General features: G+C 40.3%; 1 protein-coding gene across 2 annotated transcripts in view; it reads right to left on the bottom strand.

Annotated features, from left to right (window-relative positions):
* LOC149350664 (putative phosphorylase b kinase regulatory subunit beta) overlaps nt 1-24,491 on the bottom strand; it is a 62,323-nt gene that overhangs the window by 22,188 nt on the left and 15,644 nt on the right. The window contains exons 12-20 of one of the 2 annotated variants that reach the window (XM_089579754.1): nt 20,612-20,653; nt 17,513-17,668; nt 14,646-14,743; nt 10,039-10,185; nt 7,189-7,272; nt 5,330-5,434; nt 4,406-4,488; nt 2,886-2,976; nt 640-813 (exon numbers count right to left, since the gene is read on the bottom strand). In XM_089579754.1, coding sequence (XP_089435880.1) covers nt 640-813; nt 2,886-2,976; nt 4,406-4,488; nt 5,330-5,434; nt 7,189-7,272; nt 10,039-10,185; nt 14,646-14,743; nt 17,513-17,668; nt 20,612-20,653 — 980 coding nt within the window. The remainder of the gene's footprint in view (nt 1-639; nt 814-2,885; nt 2,977-4,405; nt 4,489-5,329; nt 5,435-7,188; nt 7,273-10,038; nt 10,186-14,645; nt 14,744-17,512; nt 17,669-20,611; nt 20,654-24,491) is intronic. The other variant, XM_089579755.1, reaches the window with a different exon arrangement.

Consider the following 24,491-nt stretch of genomic DNA (forward strand, 5'->3'; position numbering starts at 1 on the left):
TCAGAGAGGTGGTGTTGCAGCTCATTTGTTGAGAGAAACAAATATTGAAATAATACAAAAACAATATCATGACAAAACTGGTAAAAGTACGCACCATTACCATACCATTATAATAAGCACAGTCAGTCCTGGAAGTTATGATTTATCATCAATTTATTACAATTAATGCCACAAAACAGTACACTACAAATTATCATAAAAGCTGTGGAAGGGAGTTAGCAGGAAAGCACATGGGAATGAACTCTCACTAATTCGATGCAGCCCTATGCATGATAAGGCACTCGCACATCAGAGCTTTATTTTATAAAGTGTTTTAATTCTGTAGTGCAGTAGGAATGCAAACCTAAACCTAAAACTTAAATGAACTGAAATTCTACTCCTGCCTACTCTACTCACATCAGACAAAACTCAACTCAGAAAAAAAAAAGCTCATACAATGTTGCAAAACCTGCATCACCCTAAATAAGCAGGTTACATATTGAGCCCCAACTGCGCCACATATGATCAGTGATATGTGCTATAGTTACAAATAATTACCATGCAGATTCATTGGGGATAGTGACATTTAGCTGCTTAAGATGCAAGCTTCTTACATAAGGTTACAACTACGAAGAACATGCTACACAAGAAACTGCTAACCGAATAATCATAGGATGGCTCGCTGTATGCGAGGGCCTTGGGCACGTCGGTCAGGCTCTGGTAACCAGTGTTTGTGTGCTCAAGCTGCTGGAAAGCATCAAACTTGGGAAGGGCATCATGTGGCAGGAGGTGCAGGAAGTCCAAGTGCTCAATGCACGAGGAAGAAATGAGATTCTGTGAAAAAGAGACAACAGGGTGATTATATTTTTGAAGTGAATAATATTTCCGTGTTATTTGCAACTAAAAGGCAGTTTTAATTCCCGTAGAATGCTCATGCACTGGGGCAAAAATGTAGGGCAGCTGGCAAACTCCTTTGTATGCAAAATTCCACCCAGCTATGCAGTGTAAGTGCCTGAGGAGGAAGCCTAGCAAGCCAGAAAAAGTGTCACCTGTGAGAATGAATACACTGAACCCCGAGTATGACAAGAAAATTTCACAAAATGAATATGTCTTTAGTGACTGCGAAATACCCCAAAAACCAACAACTTTTCTAGCAACAAACACCTGTCTGGCTAGGCAAACATATCCAAATATTAGAACTATAGAGCTGCACCAATATCCTTAAAGAGAGGTTCAAAATAACAAGAAAACAAGACAGCGTGCAGCACGTGACATACTATATGGTGGACTTAGCCAACGTGGGTACACTCTAATAAGTATTAAGATCATAGCATGTGGCGATTACGCTTACTTTTTTAAACTGTGCACTACATAGTGACAAATTCTAATGGTAATTATCATACATGGCCCAAGATAGCATGGGCCCTAAGTGATAATGATCACTGTTCTTCTCTTCTGTCCTGTCATCAACATGCACCAACCAGCCTGACTAAGCACTCATCTTGAGGCCTAAGTGATACTAAGAGGGTTTCAAATTGGGCTAGTTGGTAGTTAACATGGTCACACATAATTGCGCTTTTGAAGAAGACTTGGTACAACACACCAGAGTTTGTGTCGTCCCTGTGTTCTACTAAGTCTTTTTCAAAAGCGAAGCACTCTCGAGTCCAGACGTTGCATCTTTCGGCTCTGCCTCTTTCATAAATTTTATCACAGCCAACTTGATGTTTCAGCTATCCTGCCAGCTCATCGCTTATCAAGCCGTACCAACCATCCCAAAACAGTCTACCCTCCCCCAGCACAGACTACAGCTCATCTTCGCTCATTCTTCGTGCAAACTGCTCGAGACTGGAACGGCCTGCCATTCGACTCCGTGCACCACTCCGATCCACTGCACTTCAAGGCTGCCATCCAATCTTCCATTAGTGACACATTCAGCCCATCCCTCATGTAATACCCCATTCCTGGGGAATTTGAGGTATTGATAATAAATAAATAAATAAATAAATAAATTATGTGTGACCATACTAAGTGATAAGTTTTCCATGACTTTGACAATAACACCACATACCCCTCAGCATTGCCTTGAATAAGTGACGTGACTGTCAGGACACTATGACACAGGACACCATGTGTACCAGTGTACCAAGAATAATTTACAGTAGCACAATTTTAAACCTAGGGCTTTCTTTTCGATCTCCAAGGTGCATAAGTATCTTTGACATCAATCATCAATATGTGACTCAGGACAGCAGTAGTAAGCTTCTCCATAGTTGGCTCAAGTCATGCCTCAGTGATAATGCGATTTGATATTACGTCAGTTTAATCAAAAATGTTAACTGGTCAGCCTGTTAATTACTGAAGGTATGAAAAATGTCTAATAAGAAAGTTAAAGAGCATGCAGCAGAACATCGAATGATGCTGTTCACAAAGAAAGCAACCTTTTTCTAGAAAGAGGTTCTCATCATGCTTTGCTTGGGCCTTTACTCAAACAGCGATGCAAAGAAAACAATTGCAATATATTTCGTAGTATAAAAGAGATCTGTCTGAACATACTGACATCGACAGTGCCAGCTATTGGCCGCTGCCAACAGTTGCTACAGGATAGAGATGAAATGAAACCACCAGGATTTTTTTCCTCTGCAACTTTGTAACATAATATTTTTATTTGCTTGGTGCTTAAAAATTTTGGTAATTCATAATTAATAAATTACTAGCTAAAAAAATAAAGAATAAGCCCACTAGCACGAAACAACTTCAAGCAACAGTGACCTTTACCTTTGTAGAAAATCTAAGGTTTCTCTTTTTTGAACATTTTTTTTTAACTACCACCACCTCTATTCACTGCTTGCTGATATCACAATGGATGCCTGAATGTCGGCAACAATGTTGTAGACAAATTGGCTCACCTGTAGCCTGCCCAATCGCACTTTGAGCCCATCACAGTGGCCCTTTTTCAGCATGGCTAGAAGGTCTAGCAGCTCCTTGAAGTGAGCATCTCTAGAACAGCCCGGTAAGACTCGCATCAAATGCCACTCCCCCATCAAATGCCATCAAATGCCAGTTCACTCCCCCAACAAGAGTGAACTTTATAACGAAACTTTTGTTTGAGGCTGCCAAGGCTTACAGCATCGTAGTAGGCTAAGTGAAACATTCTAGCAAACTAGCAATAACAAGAGCAGGGAAAACACTTGCATGATACTGAAGTCTTACGGTTTATTATATTACCACAGGAGAACAATATCACAACTACAAACATGTAATCCGTATTCCTATTTACCTTATATGCAACATGGCTAAGTAAATGCAACGCGGTAACAAAACATACTCAGATATGCGGGAACAAAATTTGTAACTGCATTTTCAGCTCATGGCAAATGAATAGAGAGATCTCCGAGTGGATTTAGTATGACAGAGATTTACCAAGTCGACCTTTTGTTTACTACGTGGTCAGCAAGAACTGCCAAAAGTGTGGTTAATGATGCCTCCAACATCTTTGGAAGGTTGTGCATGTGCTTCTGTATGGATGCACCTCCCATTCCCCTTACTCTCTGAGTTGCGCTTACTAGTGTGGAAGTAGGCAAAGTTGGAGACTTATCACCACACTGAGACATCATGTCTAGCCAGTGAATTAAAACTTAGAACCCGTCAGTGCTTGAACACAAGCACCTTAACACCTTTAGGACGGTCAGCATGAAACACTGCAATCAATTCTGAAATGCCTAGTCAAGCTATAAAATTTGTTGCCATGATTTATAAAACAATAAGGTGCTACAAGAAATACGAACAGAAAATATTAGATCTTGGTGTTCACCTAAAGACACTATTTATTAGCTAGTACATTATTTTTAGCAAAAATCTTTGCAATATTTTTTCTTTTTTTTTTTACTCGCATGCTTGAGGCAGCACATAACGCCAAAATATGACTTGTCCATATCTCAGAAGGGCAGTTTCAGTTCAGAGTACAATACTTCTAGCATTTAGACAGAATTGCCTTAGCATGCTTTGCAATGCTCAAGTTTCTGCCAGCAATACAATTTTGACACAGGATTTCACACATCATCCACTTGCTTCCATAAAGTGAAGTTCGGGATTTCCAGACCATATTCACTCCATTTCATAAATGTTTGAATGCGTGTTTTACTAAAAATCACCTTTAGTTTTTCACACATTCTTCTGCAAAAAATGTACATTTCCATATTTCTAGGTTTCAATCTTAAGACATTACGTCTTGTTTTAAGATGCAATGCCACGTTACTTTTCAAAATAGGAAAACAAGAATGTGATGCGAATAGCTGTATCTTAGTTCAGTTAAAAGGTCACACTGTAACTTGTGAGGAGTACACACTGCCAAAAAGTTTCTTTCTGTACTATGCCTCTTGAATCAACACAGCTAATAAACTACAAATGACTAAGGAGAATTACACACCTCATATTGTCTTCTCTGATAACAATGGCAAGTGTGGGCCTACCAGACATGCGCCAGTACTTTCCAACAAATGTCAGCTCATTCTGTACAGGGAAGAAGACAGAGTAAACATTATGCATAATATAGTAAAGCAAAAGACAACTCATTCACAACTGCAGTCTGAAAGTCATCCCAGTTTAGAACAATGTACCGTATTCAAATGAAGAAGCAATAGGACTTTCAGGACTCTTTGCACACATAATGAAAACTATTATGGCTACTATTCAAACAGTTTAAACACGCAATACTTTCTAAACTAAAGCATTAAGCAAGCTACAGGAAAAATGTGGGCATCACCTTATCCAGGTGTAAAAGACTTGGTATCTCTCGTAGAAAAAACACAGCAAGAAGACTGATCCCTAAAGGATCAATTATAGCCTTAATCTGTTCTTCAGAGACAGTATATTTTCTCTTTGACCACAAAACCAAAACCACAAAAAAAAAGCATCCAGAAAAGAACAGAAACGGATAGAGTTGTCCTCAGTGCTCCTTTAATATATTTTAGCTTTGATCTCTATAAACAGAAATACTGGCTGGCTGACTGGTGATGACGGAAGACCTAAAAATATTTGTCTGAAATTTTTCTAAGAAGCAGTTCAGCCCAGTAGAGGCTTATATAACAATGCCGGCAGAATTTTCATTCTGAAGAGGGAGGGGCGCATTTAGGAATTTCGAAAGGCCAGACAAACCTATAATTTGTAGCCAGATACATTTACTTATTCAGCAAACGCTGTGCTTATAAAAACGCAAGAAAAAATTCCTCAACCTGTCAGTATCACAAAGAAGAAAGACAAACCAAAAGAATTTGCTTTCCAGAAACATTACAGTACAGTAATGATATTACGTAATGATATTCCCCCACAAATTGAAATGTTTAGACAATACCTTTATGTCATCAATGAGCAGTGCCATGTCATGCGAGAGGTAGAAGTCATTGACTTCAAAGATCAGTGGATAGCACAATACTGTTTGTCCACATATCCGGTACAACTGCAGAAAAAAAAAATTCAAAAACAGAGAAGAAAAAAGCTTACAAAAGAAAGCAATGCATAAGGTATGCCTCCACATTTAAATATCGATATTTTTGAAAAAAAAAAAAATCTTTTTAAAACTTTTTCTCTAAACTTTTACTTTTTCCCTAAACATCCCTAAACTTCAAAAATATGTTGCAAAAGGAATTATTTTCCTAAATTACTTAGTTTTGAAGTTACAGCCAGTTTTACAACCCGCATACCCTTGTATTATAAAATCAAAACTTAAGAGCTTTGTATGTGAAGCTGGTAATTTCCCTTCATTATGGAAAATATTTTTCCTAGCATTTTATTCTTTGATGTTTGTGGTGTTATCTCCTATCTTTACACTTGGTTAGGATCATAAACACTAAGAACAATTTTAAGAGGTATGTGCAGCGTCTGGACTCATATAAAAAAATTTAACTATATGCCCTGACTAGTCTGCTGCACAACTGCTGCGGCATTGTAACACACTTGTGTGAGGAGTGAAACAAGCAACACAAACCAGTTGCTTTCACCGTAGCCCTACACACAAGCATCCAAGGCATGACCTCTGCCACCCTGGTCAAACAGCTGTTGTAGATTACAGAAAACTGAAGCAATGGGTCAAGGGAGCTATGTGTGAATAAGAGGCCTTTAAAATGGCCCAATGAACAATGTGAAAGCTGTAAACAGTGCTCTATGACCATTCTAACTCCTGTCGATGTGTCTACATGAAAAAACAATACATGCAAATTAGTTTATCAATAGGCTCATCCCCCTGCAGGTCATTTCAGTATTGGAAGCAGATGCGACCTGCATACCCTAAGACAAGCACTAGCCTAGAACCAGGGTACTCAACCACGAGGGCTTGCATCAGCAAAGGTTAACGGTAGATGCAAAGGGCTTGGTGTCCACCAGTCAATGACACAAAATCAGTGAGAAAGAAAAGACGAGCAGCCACACAGGCTGATGGAGATCTCATCACATCTCAAGGGGGGCCCAGCCAAGGGGGCCTGCATTTATTGATTTTTCATATCTCTGACAGGTTTGAAAACTACATTTTCATTTTTCTCAAACAGAATTTTCCTGCACTCGGTTTAACGCAAACATTCGTAACTTTTCTGTGAGTGAATATTTTGAAATGAAATTTTGTGCACCCATTTCTATATTTATATGCATGCAATGAACTAGGATGAATAAAATCAGTCAAAAATTCTTGAATTCACATTTCATTCACAGACAGATGTGATCAATCGAGGTTATATTTTTTGTTTAAATGAAAAAAAAAAAATCTACAATTCAAAGCAGAAAAGTTTTTCGAAGATTATGTCCAAAGTATTTACCATATTACATTTATCCTAGTCCACTGCATGGAGCGCACATACAGCTATCTCGTTTTAGCGCTTCAGTGGTTACTTGTCACCACTGGCATGAAAAGCAATTTTAATGGGCTTTTTGGAAGTAAATAACCCCCCTATAATAAACAGAACTCCTGTGTATACTTGAAATACTTTGATAAGGTAACTAAAACATGCTTAATGAGACAAAATAATTTTAATCATAACTGGTGATTAAAAAATTTTCTTTCCTTTGTGGCCTCATACTTCAACAATGCAGCTGTGATGTTGTCAATATGAGAAGTTTTGCAAATTAATTTCATCTTTTTTTCATTATTCTCAATTACTGATGTCACAGAAATCCATAGTAATCATGCCAATTTGACATGCACAGTAATTTGGAGAAACTTGCCTTGCTTGTCCCTAATGCACCAATTGGACGCTGTGGTCTTCCCTTCAATCCAAGCTTTCGGTTTACCCCAAGGAACTCATACACCTACACAGAAGACAAAAGAAGAAAAAGCAAATAATATGCTCCATAAGAAAAAAACTGCTTCGAAGAATTAATTTACATTAGTAAATTAGTAAATTAAATTAGTAAATTAGTAAATTAATTTACATTAGTAAATTAAGGGGGGATGTGGGGATCGAAGGCAACTTTTCTACTTTTCGACTTAGAGCGATGAAATTTGGCAGACTGGCTTAAAACAGCATCAAACTATCAGATATAAAGTTTCACAATGACAGGGTGAGTAGGTTCCCTTTTATCGTTGTTTATATGTTGGCCCCATGTTGCTTGCTTGTGGAAAGCCTAGCATGACAGTAAATGCTTTTAATATTTACTAAGAAGTGTGGTGCAAATCAAGACTCTCTTAATTTTTTTTTTTTAATTTCTCCGCTCTTTTTTTTAAAGGACAAAATATGCACCTTCTTTTATGTTTAGAATGTATCATGCTCTAATTACCATGTAATAAAAACATGTGAGCCTAAATGGTAAATCTGAGACTGTCTTGACGCAGACCACATTTCAGTGATCACAACAAAACAAACAGGGTAAAAATCCATGCACCCATTGCTGTGCTACGCTTTCCACGAGCAAGGTATTGAGCTCAAAACAAACTTTCAAGAAAACAAGCCTGAAAGTTCTAAGCTAGCACACACTGTCTATGTGTGGATGCCGACAAATATATTTAATTGGAGCGCTTAAAGTTTATTTTTGGGTGAAATATTTCAGTACAACATAGAAACCATGTTGGAGATGCTAAAAAGTGTACTTTTCAAAAATCGACAAAAAGCGATCTGATCCCCACATCCCCCCTTAAGTTCTCACATTGCTTCAGACAAAGATAAAACATCATGAAATGGCATTACCCTCACTCCTTTTGCAAGTAAACAGCTGGCAGTGGAAGGAACACAATTTTGCTTCTCACATACTGGAAATGCTTTAACACATTACGCAACAGCAAGAAAAGTGAAATGCTAAAGTAGTAATCAAATGCAAAAAACTTTCAACCAACTGATGCTATTTCAGATTCCATGAGGCCAGAGATACTGAATTACAAATAATTAAGTTACTCATGATGAATTACAATTATCCGAGCAAACATTTCAATATTACAACAAAGACGCACAACTTCTGTCTTAACATCTTTTTTTTAACCCTCCTGTCAAAGAAAGCATACTGCTTATAATCTAATACTTGTAATGTCACGCTCTTCTGCCTAATGCCCAATTAAATTTTTGCCTGCAGCTGCCAATTTCTTTTTGGAAAGTGTTTATGCACTTTCTCTAAAGGAGCACAATGCCAGACGACACCAAAAGAAGATGAGATGGCAGACAAATGCTACAAAATATTCCCCAACTATGTATTTCAAAATGTCATGTACCATGATGCCATTTCATTCTTTATTTCTGAGCTCTCCATGTTATAATCTTAAGCCTGCCTACATTTTCATCATCCAGCCCTCTATGGATGTTTATTTTTCCCTGCTAGCGATGGGAAGCTTGTTGTACAGGCTTGAGAGCAAAACCATGTGTGTGCACTATACTGTAAACTATGGGGTTTAACGTCCTGAAGTTACACATGAGCTATTAGGGGAGCCGTAGAGAAGGGCTTCGAATTAGCCCATCTGGGGTTCTTTAACCTGCACTGACATAACACAGCATACAGGCAACACTTGTGTTTTGCCTCAGCTCCATCGAAATGTGGCCGCTGCGGCCGGGATTCAGTCCGGGTCCCCCAGCTCAGTAGCCAAGCAACACAGTAGCTGCTGCCTGCGCACGGGCGTACTACTGTAGGCAGAAGGATCAAGGTGTGTAGGTGCAATATCCGCAGGAGACCGCTAGATAAACCACCACATGCATGAGTAAGAGCAAGCATGTGTATTTACTACTCCACACACAATAATTGCAAGCCCCTTGCAGACAGAACACCTCAGTACCTAAATGGCCACTCAAATGCCTGAAGACTTTTGCGATGAATACTAGCATGCAGCACGGCTGACTAAGCATAACCTGCGTGGGTGGTATACGAGTACTGCACCTGAACAGATTGACATACTGTATGAGAAGTCACAGTTAAGGAGCCTCGCAACAAAACCTCTGTAAACAGCAAAGGCACAAAGCAGGTATAGCTTATAGGCATGAACTGTGCATGCATGAGAACAATACCATGGCCACTGATATGAGCAGCGCAACCCATTCTGCTGCACTAAAAGGTGAGCGGAAATAACTTTAGTACTTTGAATGTTAAATTATTTGTAAAAGGCCAATGTGGGCACATCATAACAAACAAACAAACAAACAAACAAACAAACAAACAAACAAACAAACAAACAAACAAACAAACAAACAAATATATAAATAAAATAGTATAGATATGAACCAATTTACTTAACTAGCATGTGATTGACTTTCAATACTCGGAGGCCTGGAAACCCCCAGTTTTTAATAATGTGGTCAAAGAAGTTTTGTACCAGAAAGGAATATTCAGAGATGTGCAAGGAGAATGCACAGCATCCTTGTTAACAATGAGATAAAGGTGGAGTTTTGTATAGGAAAGGACTATTCAGAGATATGCAGGACAGAAGCGGTGTTCTCAATAAACACATGCCAGAATGATACCCAATATAAACAACATATTTCTGGCTCTTTGCACAGTGAAAACTTGGTATGTTCTCAGCTTTCAAAGTCGGAAACTGGGCTATAATAGGAACACTTTTCTCTGTCCACCCTCTGAGAAGATTCCCAAGGCCCAACAAACCTTCATCAGCTGCTTGGGAGACCAGATCTGGACGGGCTCCACTTCGTGGGGCGTCTGAGTCTGGATGCCATATGTGGCCATCATAGCCTGCAGCCGCATGCTCTCCGCTATCAGCACCACTTGCACCACCAGGTCCGTGGCTGCGCTCTGTGTTCGGGGGTTTGAGTGACATCAGCAGACCTCATACAATGATAATCATACGCATGCAAAGCAGCTCAGTTTGCAGTAAGCCAGGCAAACAGCTGCCAAGTAACATATTAAGTCTGCACAAGCAAATGCTGCATAGCAGTTAAAAGATAAGTACAGTGAAACCTTACTATAACGAAACAATCTGTTGCAAAAATGGCTACAAGAAGAGGTACAAGAAAACTGAAGAGAAGATTGCCACTGAAATTTAATGTCACATACTATGTTAAAATTCATCACGTGTATTCAAAAATAAATTATGCAGCTGCAGCCACTCGTTGACTCTATCAACACATTTATACGTAAGCTCAAAGCTTAAGCAAGAATTGCGCTTTTCAATGAGTCATAGCATAAAAAAAAATGAAGAAATAATGCACATTACCCACTTAATGCTAAGTGCAAACACTGTCATTTCATTCCCCCTTTTTAAGCCATTAAAGGGCAATGGCAGAGCCAGCACTTGCTCTAGGTTACAGAAGCACATTCGTGAAAAATTTTGAAGACTTTTTTTAAGCTTATTTTTTTCCTAAAAGGGCAGACTATACAGGGCATGCAGACAGTATATCATCAGTATCCTGACCTCTGGAATACTTTTCGACAGACACTGTATCTACATAAATGGACAAATGTATTTTATCAAGAAGTGCACTCTGACACATCATGATAATACAGCATTAAAACTATAGTGACGCTCACAAAATATTCCGCAGTGTGCTCAAAGCTACTCCTGTGAAGGAAATTTTAACCAATATTAAATACAAGTGGACTTAGACTATGTATTAGTTCATGAATTCACAATTTTCATTCATTTGTGACTCTGAAGAGCCAAAACAATCTTCCAAAGTTTACACCTGCACAAGAAAAAGAAAGCCCTTTTCGTACGCATCTGGTCAATATAAGCTCAATAAGACACAATTAAGAAAGCAGCAATATGTGAAGTTGCAACACAACAAGCTGACACACTCTAATACGATTTATCATACATTCAAACCTCATTTCACCTCCAGTAAAACGAAAATTTCTATTCACTGGACAAATATGGGTTGTCTGTTGAACATCAAGGGTTTTCAAAATTTTTCAGATCTCAGAGATCGTGCAAGCATCTTGAGTAAAACACTGTGATTGCCTTCGGCATCTCAGCTTATTCATATAAGAGCAATGATTACACACCAAGTACGCTGCTGCTTGACTTCAGTTTTGTTATACTTAGGTTTTACTGTAACAAACAAAAAAATTGCCATAGATTGCACTCAAGCAGCTGAACTCAAGATAGCATGCACACTTGATGCATCTGTTCATGCATTCAGCATCTAAAAAACATCTTATTCAAGCAAAACAGAACTCATCTACTACAGCACATCATGCAAAAGGTATACTGCAGATAAATGTAGTATACTCTGAAAAGTCTGCACTAATGCAATAAATACCTGCATAAAAATCCTAATTTTCAGTAAATGCATTAGTAATACAGACACAATCACACTGAAAGTCAAATAGCTATACGACTTTTTGTGACTTTTTTCAGTAACTTCGCGATCATAATAAACTCCATGTTCATTAAATATTCAAAATAAAATGAGACTACACCATAATGATAAAGTGTAAACAAGCAAAATACAAAAGAGAGGCATACAAAAAGTTGAACGCCCTTGCTGCATGGTCACTATCTATCACTGGCATCAGCTCTAACATTTCAGCAGTTGAGACAGCAGGCCAAAACTGTACAGTCAATAAGTTGTTCAATAATTTTTGATTACAAAGCATACAATCACAGTTAACATTCAATGCAGAGGCCCTCCACTTTGCCCCTGAAAGAAATCAAGGGTAACTTTCCTAAACTCTGCCTTCAACAATTATTTGTCAGCTGCTGCTGACAATAACTATAATCAGGGGTTGGACTTATCGGCTTTTATTTTTTCAAAATCTGGCTCACTTTTATAGTGTTTATTAGAGAATGCAGCTTCAGATTTTTCTTGGTGATCATTATTTCCCACAGATGATTTTTTTTTTTTCGTTTATATCATGTTCTATTCCCCTGCGGTCAAAAGACACTTAAGAGTTTAACTCGACTTTTTATCAGTTTGCGCATCACCAATAATTAATCCTCAAATGGTCATTAATTACTGGTAGAGCACGTATACCTGTGTTTGCAGAAGGAAATGCTGTCACCAATAAAAGTTAACGGAAGTTACATGGCAAAACCATGAGACATAAATGCAAGTTGAGGTTGACTTCTGAAAGGTGAGTTGACGTGTTATTGCTGAGTTCTTGTGCTAAGAAGAGTGAGAGGGTAGGGCATCTTGTCATCTCCGTACTGATGACAGTGATGGAATTGCCGCTTAACTGTCATGGTAACCAGAACATGATACTTTTTCGTGATGCTTATGCATGGTTTCTAGTGCCCTTATATGCAGTGGAGAAACCAGCTTAACCAAGGAACAGTCCTAAGCAAGTGGTGAGAGTGAACATCGCTGCGCTAGCAGATGACGTTTGGTGATGGGGTGGAGCCTCCTAGTCTACAGAGGCAGAAAAGGTAGTAGAGCGATACCCCAAAAGGGCACAACTGCAGTACTTGATTCAACGGTACGTTCACCATGTCCCTGGTTTCTGCACTTTGTTAATTTTCTCTCGTGGCTGAGTGCAACTCCTACTTGATAACCCACTAGCTGTGGTATGCATATCAAGGGTTCTGACATTTTTCGGTTAAAACGAAATTTTTAAAAATTAAATTCGGTATACTTTTTCTTTTTCAGTTTAAACCGAGAAATCCAACCCTGAACTACAAGATCCACTGTTTCAAGAGCCAACATTACACTTGACAGCGGTTGCATCATAATACAATGGTGCCGTCAAATGTGGAGGTTTAGCAAATATCAGCTACATTTTTTTTTAAAGTTATATACAGTACATAAACCAATCCAATCACTGGATGACTAAAATTGACCCAACTCTGCATTTGCTTCCTGTGATCACTACTCTTGGAATGTTTCAAACAGGCACACTCAGTGACTCAGCAGCTTTCACAATGAACAAATTGTACCTAGTTGGTTTCCTGCAAAGCAACTACCAGTCCACTGTGGACTATGCAAAAGCCTCAATCGTAATAGCACACTGCATTCTGCAAGGCACCAAGAGTCGCATTTCAAGCTAGCTCTCATGCACATAAAGCCAGTGCTTCAAAAATGAGGCTGCCCTGTAGGAGGCAGCACAATGCTTGAGGCTCTTTTCCAGACTTGCAAGCAAAGCGTGCAGGCGTGACAGGGAAGATACTCACAACTGCCTTTCCCTGTCAGGATCAGAGCCCAGGTATCCCGTTTGCGAGTTAAAAGCGTGAAATGGCACCACCAGAATAAATGCATGGCATAAAGTGTTATCAAAAATTCCTCCAGCCCCAACAGCAAATGTGTGAGTAGTTGACACTGCACAATAATAGCTGCCCATGTGCTCAGTTGCATAGTGTAAATATCTTAGCCAAACTCTTGCTCTGATCTCGAACAATCATTAACTTGCTGACCCACAGGGCAGGTGAGGTGGAAACAAAAAGTCACGCAAGAAAATGGGCAGAAAATTGCCCTGTACCTCAACCACAAAATAGGTACTTTCTCTTGTAGAGATGACAGAGCAAAACATCAAAACAAAAAGCTAAGTACTAAAGTGTCTATGTCAAAATTTCAAGAGCTCAATAAGCTAACTGCATGATTAACTTAATTTAAGATGCCATTTTTCCGTGCTAAGCAGGTTTATAAATCCAGTGTGCTGTTTTCAGTATTTTCAACCCTAATGTTCCTGACCTTTCACAACAGTTCCAAACACTCTCCTGACATTATCTTTGACACATGAGCAGAATCTCTTCCTTTAGAGCAGTAAGGGACAGCACTAAAACAAGTGAAGCTTTAGGTCAGCCATTTTCAGCCAGACAGGCAAAACATCACTGCTTTCATGTTCCAAAACTCTGATTTGCAAGCAGCCGAGATCACTGATTTTCAGGAATTTTTAAATTGGTACAAAATTACCTTTCTCCAGGCAGTTATTTCAACAAAATTTCAGTGTTCAGAAGTTTCCTGCATGACGTTCATTTCTTCATGGTGTCCCTAACTGACCTCTTCGCAGCAGAAAGCAAATGATTTTACCAAATGAGTTTACACAAAAACTACATTTAAAACGAAGATTCAGGCAAAAATTTCATACAAATAATATATCATGCCATTACCAGTCAAATAATTGCACTTCACTTCAAAAAAATAGTCCGTAATTATCAATCAACCATTTCAACAGCAAGCCTTCCAATTACTCTCAGAAAAAAAGAAAGGCATATAAAAATCAAAGCTGCAAATTTTCAATCTTGCATTTGTGTACCTATCACAGTAAAAATAAGACGTAAAAAAAGGAAGACTGCTGATGTAAATATTATCAGCACCCACCTGAAATGCCGAGTATCTGTCAGTGCGTCGAGGCCGGTTACAAGATGGCAGGTAGCGCCGTACTGGATCCAGTTCGGAGATGTGCAAAAGGCCTTCCACTGTGCGATAAATAGAGACCAGATGCTAAAGTAATAAAAAGAGCACTTGAAGCACTTTTTAGGCAGCTAATGGGCAAAGACAAATTATCAATTGTGACAAACAGTGACCGACCACATGCAGATACGTGTGCAAGCCATATACAGGGCGTCCCTGCTAAAATGGAACAAGATTTATAATACTAAACCAAAGCGCTCATCCTAATTGAAATCAAGCAAATGTTGATAGGAGTTATGTAAAGTACTGGTTAGTATTTTTTTTCATTCTCCCTACTTCAAGAATTAGTCGATATTAATTCATTTAATTTTTTAATATGGCTTTCAATACGCAGCTGTGAATTGAAAAGTCGTTGAGCGCCATAAAAATAGTCTAACACAGGTGCTTCCAATAAGGTAGCCTTAGCGTAGCCCTTTTTATTCGGCAGAAAGAAAGCCTGCAATGTTTAAAAAATACCACGTGAGAGCATGCTTCGCGCGCACCCGCGTGCATCAAGATTATGGTGCTCTCATTCGCGACTTGGTAAAGTGCAGCCTTATGCGCTACCCACGAAAGACTTCGCGCTGCTGGTTCTGAGATAAACACCAGTAGCTGCCGACGGTGTGCTGGAAAAAAAAAAAAGAAATGTGGCGTCAGCTGCTACAGGTGCTTATCTTGGAACCAGCAGCAACACGAAGCTTTGTCGTGGGCAGCACAAAAGGCATGCCTCTGGCATCCTTTAACCAAGTCATGGATGAGGACACCGTAATCACGGTGCATGCGGGTGCACGAAGCACGCTCTCATGTGGTATTTTTAAATCTCATGGGCCTTCTTTTGTGGGATGCACTGGTATCCTTCATCGTCCCTATGCCAGAGGCGAACGCGTGGAGTCATGAGACGAGCGCGCGCGCCGCCGGGAATGTGGAAAGAAGGCACTATGGCTACTCTCCATGTTCCCTACAATGATGTGACGTCACAACGCACTGGCCCTGTAGGGAAGGTGTGAAAGCCTTACCTTGGGCGCAACCGGTTGCCCCGAGCGAGAAATGCCTGAGGGGTTAAAAGGAGGAGCTCGCGGCGGGGATGGGCCGTCCTGCCGCGAACCTCCTGCGAGCTGCCCCGACGGACCCCTGCGTGCCCGCCGACTCCCGGACGACCCAACGCCTGTTGACGACGACTTGGTGAGCTACGAGCCTTTATTTTATCGGATAGAACATTCTTCTGCAGTGTGCTTTACCTCGCGTTAGGACAATAAACTGTTTCCTAGCGTGCTCTGCCGTTACCTATTTCGTCCGAACCTGCCGTGGCTGCGACTCTGCGCCACAGGTTGGGGAAACGTGTCGCGTACGAGTAAACGCCTGCGTGTAGCCGGCACGGAAGCTCGCCTTCCCGGCTGGCTGGACGCGGAATGACCCCATACTTTCTGCCAAATAAAAAGGGCTAGACTAAGGCTACCTCAATTGAAGCACCTGTGTTGGACCATTTTCATCACGCTTGACAACTTTCCATTCATGCCTACGTATTCAAAGCCAAATTTAAAAAGTCATTCAACTATTGTTTACTAATTATTAAAGTAGGTGGACCAAAAAAATACTAGCTGATGGTTTACATAACTCCTAACAACATTAGCTTTATTTTAATTCAAAACAACGCTTTTTTTTAAAAAAATCTTGATCTATTTTAGCTGGGACAACCTACATGAGGCAAGAATGATACAGTGAGTGACAAAAGCTTTAGATGTATGCAAAGCATCTGCACTTGAGAAACCCCAGTAAGAAAAACTGGCATATTTCAATCGATTCACTGTTTAAGTCACAGTGTGTCATGTGGAACATATGCAGACATTTTACGTGCAATCAAAATGCTCACCACCTTAAAATGTTGTGAGCAGCAAAACACGCAAAGAAACAAAAATAATGTGCAGGAAAAACTATGAACTGCTCACTGGATTAGGATGAATTCTATATCTAGCAGAAGCAGCAAAAAGCAAAAGGTCTCAATCACGAAGAGAAGCACGAACTATTTATGCTGTTACAGGCAAGGATTCATATAGAAGTTCAGAGGATACCCTTGCAACCCCCCCCCCCCCCCCCCTACCCCCCCTAAAAAGACTAGTGAGCAGAAGCTAGCTCTAATGCACAGAAAGTCATGTAAAGGTAACCTTTAGGCAACAGTTTTTGAGGGAAACGTGGATGAAAACTGTTGCACTATTGAGCGAAGAACAGAAGTCTACAGAACTAATAAAACTGTTAAGCGATCCTTGGTGGACTGTTTTAATGCGTTAGCAGCCAAACATTCATATCCGAGGTTGATACACTAAAGTTCATTATATCAGAGGTGGTACACTTAGGTTCATTACATCCAAGGTCCAGGCATGAAAGTTCCCTATGTCTGAGGTGGCACACTTAGGTTGGTTCGTTATATAAATGAAAGTTCATTATACCAGAGGTGGCATACCACTTAGGTTCGGTATATCAGAGGTGGCATACTAAGGTTTGCTATATCCAAGCTAATATACTAAGTTCATATCAGTAGTATATTAAGTTCATTCATAGCCCAGTGCCACTGCTTACCGATAGACAGCGACTGCCATTTCCACTTGCACTGACCGCTCTAATGTTAACGGATGAAAACAAAATACAGCTTAGACTGCTGGCCTGTGTAGTATAAAACTCACTAAAGAGCCCAGAGGTAAGCACACAAGTTTGCTCACTGCATTCATGTTGCTATTCTTTAGGCCTCACCAACTAAACTAGCATACAGAAGAACTCAGCTCAGATCACATGAAACTCACGCAGAAGCTTGGAGATTATGTACAAGGCCTGGCCCATCATGAACAGATTGTCCACGTCCCCTTCAGGGCTGGGCAACCGAGGCTGTGATCCTGGTTCAGCTCGTTCTGCCTCAAGGAACTCCTTGGGGACGTAGAAGTACATGGGCACTATGTAGTCTGCAATGATGTGTACCAAACATGCCTTCAGTGGCAAGCCTAAGGAAAACAACACGTTGCCCTGGCACTCCTGAAATGCCCAGCACTATTTTAGAAAAGAAGAAAAAACAAATCGACAATACTGGGTACACTACAATGTCAACATTGCTTTCTCACTTCCAAGAGAAAGAGTGGCAAAACAAAAGACTACATTGTACTATTACAAGCACAGCAACAAACATTGAACAATTACAATTTATGATCATACCCCTAACTAGCCATGCAGAAAACTTTTGCAAACGCAGATTAATATGTTAATATGAGCATAAACAAGGGGGGTTTTTAATAAGTTCGATCTCCTCAGCTGATACTTTTTGTTAATAGATGAAACTGACAGACGTTATATTCAAACCGAAACGTGGAATGTCGTCTTTCCCAGGAGCATGCAACACTTCGAGAAAGTCTCATCAGTGGCATTGCACTTCCACTACCTGTGTACTAGTCTGTGATGTTGTAGAAAAGCAGACCTGACAGCGTAAGGTCAAGACTGTTAGGTGGGAGCGGCAAAGTGAACAGCTGCCCTCATCCCTTCACAGCATGCAGAGGCTAGAGTGCCAAAGGCAGGAGTGCACTGCCAGTGGTAAGGACCTTATATAAAAAGAGTGATGTGCTCCTGGGAAAGCTGATATTGCAGACCTTCATTTGAATACAGTATCTTTCAATTCCATCCCTTGTAAAAAGAAAAAAAAAGAGAAAAATTGCAGCTCACAAGATAAGACTTTAGCACTGTACAGAAACCGTGCTCGACTGATATTTAGATGATATTTAGGTTGATACTTAAGTTAATGAGGAGGATGAAATGAGTAAAGAAAAAGTGCGGTAAATGTCTCACTCTGCGTGGGCACCTGAACCGTACTTTCAGGGAAGGAATGAAAGGAGGCAAAAGGGGGAGAGAAAGGTTTGGTTTGGTTTGGTTTGGTTTGGTTTATTGGGGTTTAACGTCCCAAAGCGACTGAGGCTACGAGAGACGCCGTAGTGAAGGGCTCCGGAAATTTCGACCACCTGGGGTTCTTTAACGTGCACTGACATCGCACAGCACACGGGCCTCTAGAAATTCGCCTTCAAGAAATTTAGCCGCCGCGGCCGGGATCGAACCCGTGTCTTTCGGGTCAGCAGCCGAGCGCTGTAACCACTGAGCCACCGTGGCGGGTTGGGGGGAGAGAAAGGTTCTACCTATAGATTAAAGAAGTAGTTGTGCAGCCTATGCCATTCTACACTCCTATAATTCTAATGTGAAGATTTTTCATTCACCACACATAGTTTTGTTGAACTGTTCCATCTGTTTCAGAAGCAGTCACACACATCAAAATCACTGCCAAACAGATTGCTTGAAAACTGTCAGTAAAACATAACAGAAGCCTTAGAATGGAAATCTGGACTAGTTAAGAGTTCACTCGTTGAATACATAGTCATATTAGCACTTTGAGTGACAAAGGACAGAACACGCATGCGTTTGGCAGATGCTGCTGTTATAATAGGTGTTTACCCCTGTCAAGTGTGAAAATCACATAGGGGGAAAGAGACTAAAATCAGCACTTCCCACTAACAGTTTTGCTTATTAGAGCCATCACTGGATAATATTTGTCACGAAAGTCCAAATTACAAATGAACATAATTTTTACAGACTGGCACCTATTTCACTTGCCGCTGTGTACAAGCTCATTTTAAATACCAATGGAATGCATTTCAAATATTTCCACTTATGTTTGGATATGTCTCTTATCCTGCTACGAGGTACCTACAAAAAGCATTTCATGCTTTAAATTATTTGGTGCACACAACCAATCTCATAACCCTTGCATTTCAAAGGAGAAACAAAGTACAAAATGAAGCAAATAAACAGCTATCGTTTTAAACCAGCATAACATAGCTTTAAAGAATCCTTGAAAAACTGCACTATCTGCCCCCAACAACAGGCTAACTTCTTATACTTTCTTCAGTTTTATACTACAGACCTGAAGAATTCTAGCAAAGAAGTGCTCTAATGAGATACAAAATACAGTCCAAAATGCAACAAACGAAGCTTAAAATTGTGGATCATGTTAAATGTCCTGAAGCGACTCACAGGCTACGAGGGATGCCATAGCAGAGAGCTCTGCACTAATTTAATTTGGTTTATTAAGATTTAACGTCCCAAAGTGACTCAGGCTATGAGGGATGCCGTAGTGAAGGACTCCAGAAATTTCGACCACCTGGGGTTCTTTAACGTGCACTGAAATTGCACAGTACACTTGGTATTCTTAATGTGTGCCAATATCGCACAGCACAGGGGCGTTTTTGTATTTCACCTCCATCGAAAATATGGCCACTGTGGCCAGGATTGAGCCCATGACCTTGGGATCAGCAGCCAAACGCCTAAGCCACAGAGCCACCCAGCCACAAAGCCACCATGGCGAGTGGCTCTGTGGCCTCAGTCAATATGACAGCCTATGCTGGTTGTCACCATACACCACGAGAGACCAGTGAGAATGTTGCTACATGTCATTGTGCGCAGAGAGTCACTGCATTTATAACGGTAGAGCATGACACCGAAAACAATGAGACACATGCAGAGACATGCTTCTGACTCAGCAGACCATAGAAAGCAAGCTTACTTATAAAAGCATACAAAAAGCACACACAAGCCAAATGAAAGAAAGCTTTAAAGAGTTGCTAGACACATGCATGGCAGTAAAAGCACTCCACTCCACCAAAAGTAGGCACAGAAATAGTTTAATGGAAATCAACAACATTATTACTGGAGCTTAGTTTTAGAGTTATTGTATATTAGAGCTGTCATTATCCTTGACTCACACACAGTTTAATATGTTTTAAAGTTTAACTGCACTGTACATTAAAGAAAGTGCACAGTAGATAAAAGACACAAATACTGAAGTATTTCTGTCAGCCTTACGCTAGCTTTACCTTCCCATTCTTTCGTTCCATCCTTGGCCACATCCGTCTGTCCTGAAAGTAACATGTGTAAACATATACAATGTTTGCTCAATGTTAAATTACTGTGTTATTCATTTACAATGGTGTGGCAATAAGGGCTAATGCACATTAATACTGATCAGTAGCCTAGACAACATAAAATGTACTTCAAACTGTAAGAAGAAAACTTCTTTGTTCTTTAAGACACAATGCAATTAAAGAGACAATAGAAGAAAGGAGCTACAGCCACTGCATGATGAAATAACATGCACGCAAGGAAAAGCTGTCACCACAGAAGCATGCAAACTGTCTCTTTTTCCCCAAGTACAGCATTTGGTGTGCCATGCTTTTGGGTACTAAATACAAAAAACTAGCGATCAATTACAGCATACAAAATGAATAAATGCTGTGATTATGCCCCATTCGAGACATATATATTTAGGAACTGTAAATGCATTGTAAGTTACCACCATGAGGCTAACAATTTGCTCAGCAGAGAATGCCAAAACTGGAAGCTTCCGAGTACTTTAAAGGGACTATGAAACAAATTAATTGAGATTACGTAAAGATAGGCAATCCATCACTCGTCACCCCAGCGAAAGAATTTTCGAGATAGCATGAATAACAACGAAGTTATAGACGATTAAAAATCACGCTCCTCCTCTCCCCCCTCAACTCATACACGCGGAGCACCAAGAAAAAATAAAGAAAACAGCTCCGGGACTGGGCTCCGCCCATGAATACGTCATTCGCTGACGTTCGGTTTACGACTTCCGGTTGTCGCACTCCCGAGGAGCAGCGTGCGTCGGCAGCGTCTCTCCGGTCTCGGCGCTTTCTTTGCTCCCGAACTCCCGGCAGAAAGAGGCGGCAGAGGTAAATTGAAAACATATGCGTGAAGGCAATGCCCTGGCCCGCGCTTGCCCGAGGGGGCCGCGCGGCGCCTCGAGCAGACGATTTTCACCGCTACCGGAAGTGTGCCCGTGACGTCGTAGCTGCCGCGGCTCGAGCGAATGACAGCGTGTGGTGGCCTACCGACGTCATGGGACTAGTGACGTCTGTTTTCCCGGTTTTGGTTTCAAAATCGCTCCCTACGAAGACACCAAACGGCCCGCGAATTTTAAAAAACGCGATTTTTAAAAAGCCGTAATAAATTGCCGGCTCAGTTCCGAAGACTCATACTTGGTGTCAGTGCTTCTGAGCATAACTTCTAACATTTACAAGCGGCTTTTAATTCTTTTCATGGTCCCTTTAACAAGGTATACAAATGCCATATTACCCCAGCTTTTATTACCTACTGTTATCAAATATTTCCAATGCATCCTTGACTGCACACAGACACATTGGCGCACACATAATTTGAACACTGTAGATTTCTGCACCGTTCATATTATTTAGCCCAGAATGCTTAAGCCTCTGCTGCATAGCTATGGTTTCAAAAAAGAGTAATGAATAAACTCTCTAAAGTCTGAAGAGAAGAATCCTCAAGCGAATACTGATGCAGCATTCTTTTGAGTATTTGATCCTTAAGCAAGTGTGCAGCCTTGAACACATTTTATAACCGAAAAAAAAAAAATACTGACATGAAGTCATTCAATGCCAGGAAATGAAAAACAACAGGAAAAAAACATGCGCACTGCATGACCCCAGCAGTGCTACTATTCCAGCTTGGCAATAATAAAGAGCGAACACACGGGCTGTCCTATAGTAATCTGCAACATCACCAAAGAGTGGTCCGCCCAACTGTCACAACAGTCATCTCTGCACAGCCCATTCTGCTACCATTGAAATAGCTCCACAAGATAAAACTCACATACCTAAACATGCATTTCCTTCAAAACTCCAAAGCAAATTTTTTTATTTTACAAAAGAAAATGCTCATGATTATGACACAAAATAAAGACGTTTTCAAAAAATGAGTGCCTGTACTTGGTTTAAAAGAAACAGTCAAAGCAGATGCGAGTGTGCAAGCGATATGCTTTTAAGCTGCAAGCTTGTTTAGCAACATGCGCTAACATGCAAAAAAAAGTAAAATAGAGGTATCAACTTCATTGCTTGTAAAAGCCCGAGTAAAAGTGCAGGAGGTAATAAGAACCTACGTGCATGGGAATCATGGCAATAACAGCAACACTTGCACACTGGCAGGAGTATGATGAACACGTACACCTCCCAACATAAATGAAGGTTTTAGAAAGATAACAACAATATAAATGTCAATGGTATCATAGAAGTAAAAAAAAAAAGATGTGTGAGCTGAGACAATTTACTTTCATAGTCAACTTTACCAAAAAGATGATGCACTGCATACAATAGGCGCTAAAAAATTGCCTTTCCTATTCATTCTAGTTTAAGTTACGCCACATTTGGTAAAACCAGGCATTCAATGCTAAGAGATCGTGGAAAGGAAAGGAACAGCGTGGCATGTGCAGCTGTTCAGGACTGGCACTACAAATACAACACGTTTTCAGCCAATCAACCATCAGCAAAGCCTGGCCAAGCCAAGAGTCTTTGTTTGCGAGTCTTCTCAATGACAAGCAATATGTCCTTGGCAGTGACGCAGACAATAAATTATACTGGACATCTATTCAACAATACGCCCCGCACTGGCCCACATCCACACCAACTGTTTTCCAGCAGACTTTACTTCTAACAATCATTTGGTCAACTGCTTGTTTGCTGGAATGTTTTGCCAATTAATCTCTGTTAATAAATATACACATTTTTAGCACATTTGACAACTGTACATTCGCCTTCAAGAAATCGTATTTTGCCTTACACCACATAAAAGAGAATCCAATTTTAAAGCTCAAGAAAAGCTTAAGAACAACCTGGAAAAAATAATAATAAATAAATAAAAATGTTTGCAGTATCAAATTCATGGCTGTTTTTGCATGGAAAATGAAACAGACTGTTTGACATAAGGGCTGTTGATAACAGAGAGTTGATAATGATTATAGCAGTATGTACATTGCTCATGCAAATAATGATAACAAAAAACTGCTAACTAGTTTCTATAGCACTGTAAACATTTTGATACCATTAGTAATTTCAGATCCAAGTTTGCACTAAGTTTCTCCTTGCTGCAATACCTGCAACAATACAAATTCTTTCTCTGATTATTCATCACACACCACACTAACACATCTAAACCTTCTTTTTTTTTTTAAGTTGACAAAATAACTGGAAAGGTGGTTGCTACTGTCTTATTTTCACTTGTGTACAGTTATCTTATCATGGCATTCTTTTTTATGGTATTGTATTACTAGTTCTGAAAAATGAGCAAGAAGTTCACTGGCCCCATTCAAGGCATCACCACATAGTTAAAAAATCAAAGGAGCTAAACATACGTCAAAGATGTATGGCAGATGATGGCAGGAGGAATCCCTCTATTTATTGACATATAAAAAAAGGAATAAAGTAGTGGTCTGTTAACTTGCACATGTTTAAAATATACGGCCAGCAAAAACCAGCACGCCTAAGTTTACCTTTAAAGGGGCTTTGAAAGGTGCTGTCAATAAAGGTGCGGTACACGTCGGGTGTTCAAGGACGCTGCTTCACAAATATCCTCCAGCAAGAATTTTTTTAATGCATTTTGTAAAAGCAGAGTTATCTAAAGTTAAATTTTGAATCCAAGCGTCTTCGCGCCTTTCCCGCTCCTCACATCACTTTTTGCGCTTTCAGAGGTCGGCGCTCCGCCACCGGTCCCACCGCCGACACATGCAGGAATTCCCCAGGGGAGTGCAGCTTCCTGACCCACCAGACCGACACGATTGACTAGCCGCTGCCACAGAAGCTGCACGACGTCTAATAAAATCTAACCAATAGCCACCTCTTAACCAGCATACGCAGGAGCGCGAGATGCAGGTGGGTGCGA

Source organism: Amblyomma mixtum, chromosome 3, assembly GCF_055824585.1.
Source record: "Amblyomma mixtum isolate Tamu chromosome 3, ASM5582458v1, whole genome shotgun sequence".
NCBI lineage: Eukaryota > Metazoa > Arthropoda > Arachnida > Ixodida > Ixodidae > Amblyomma > Amblyomma mixtum.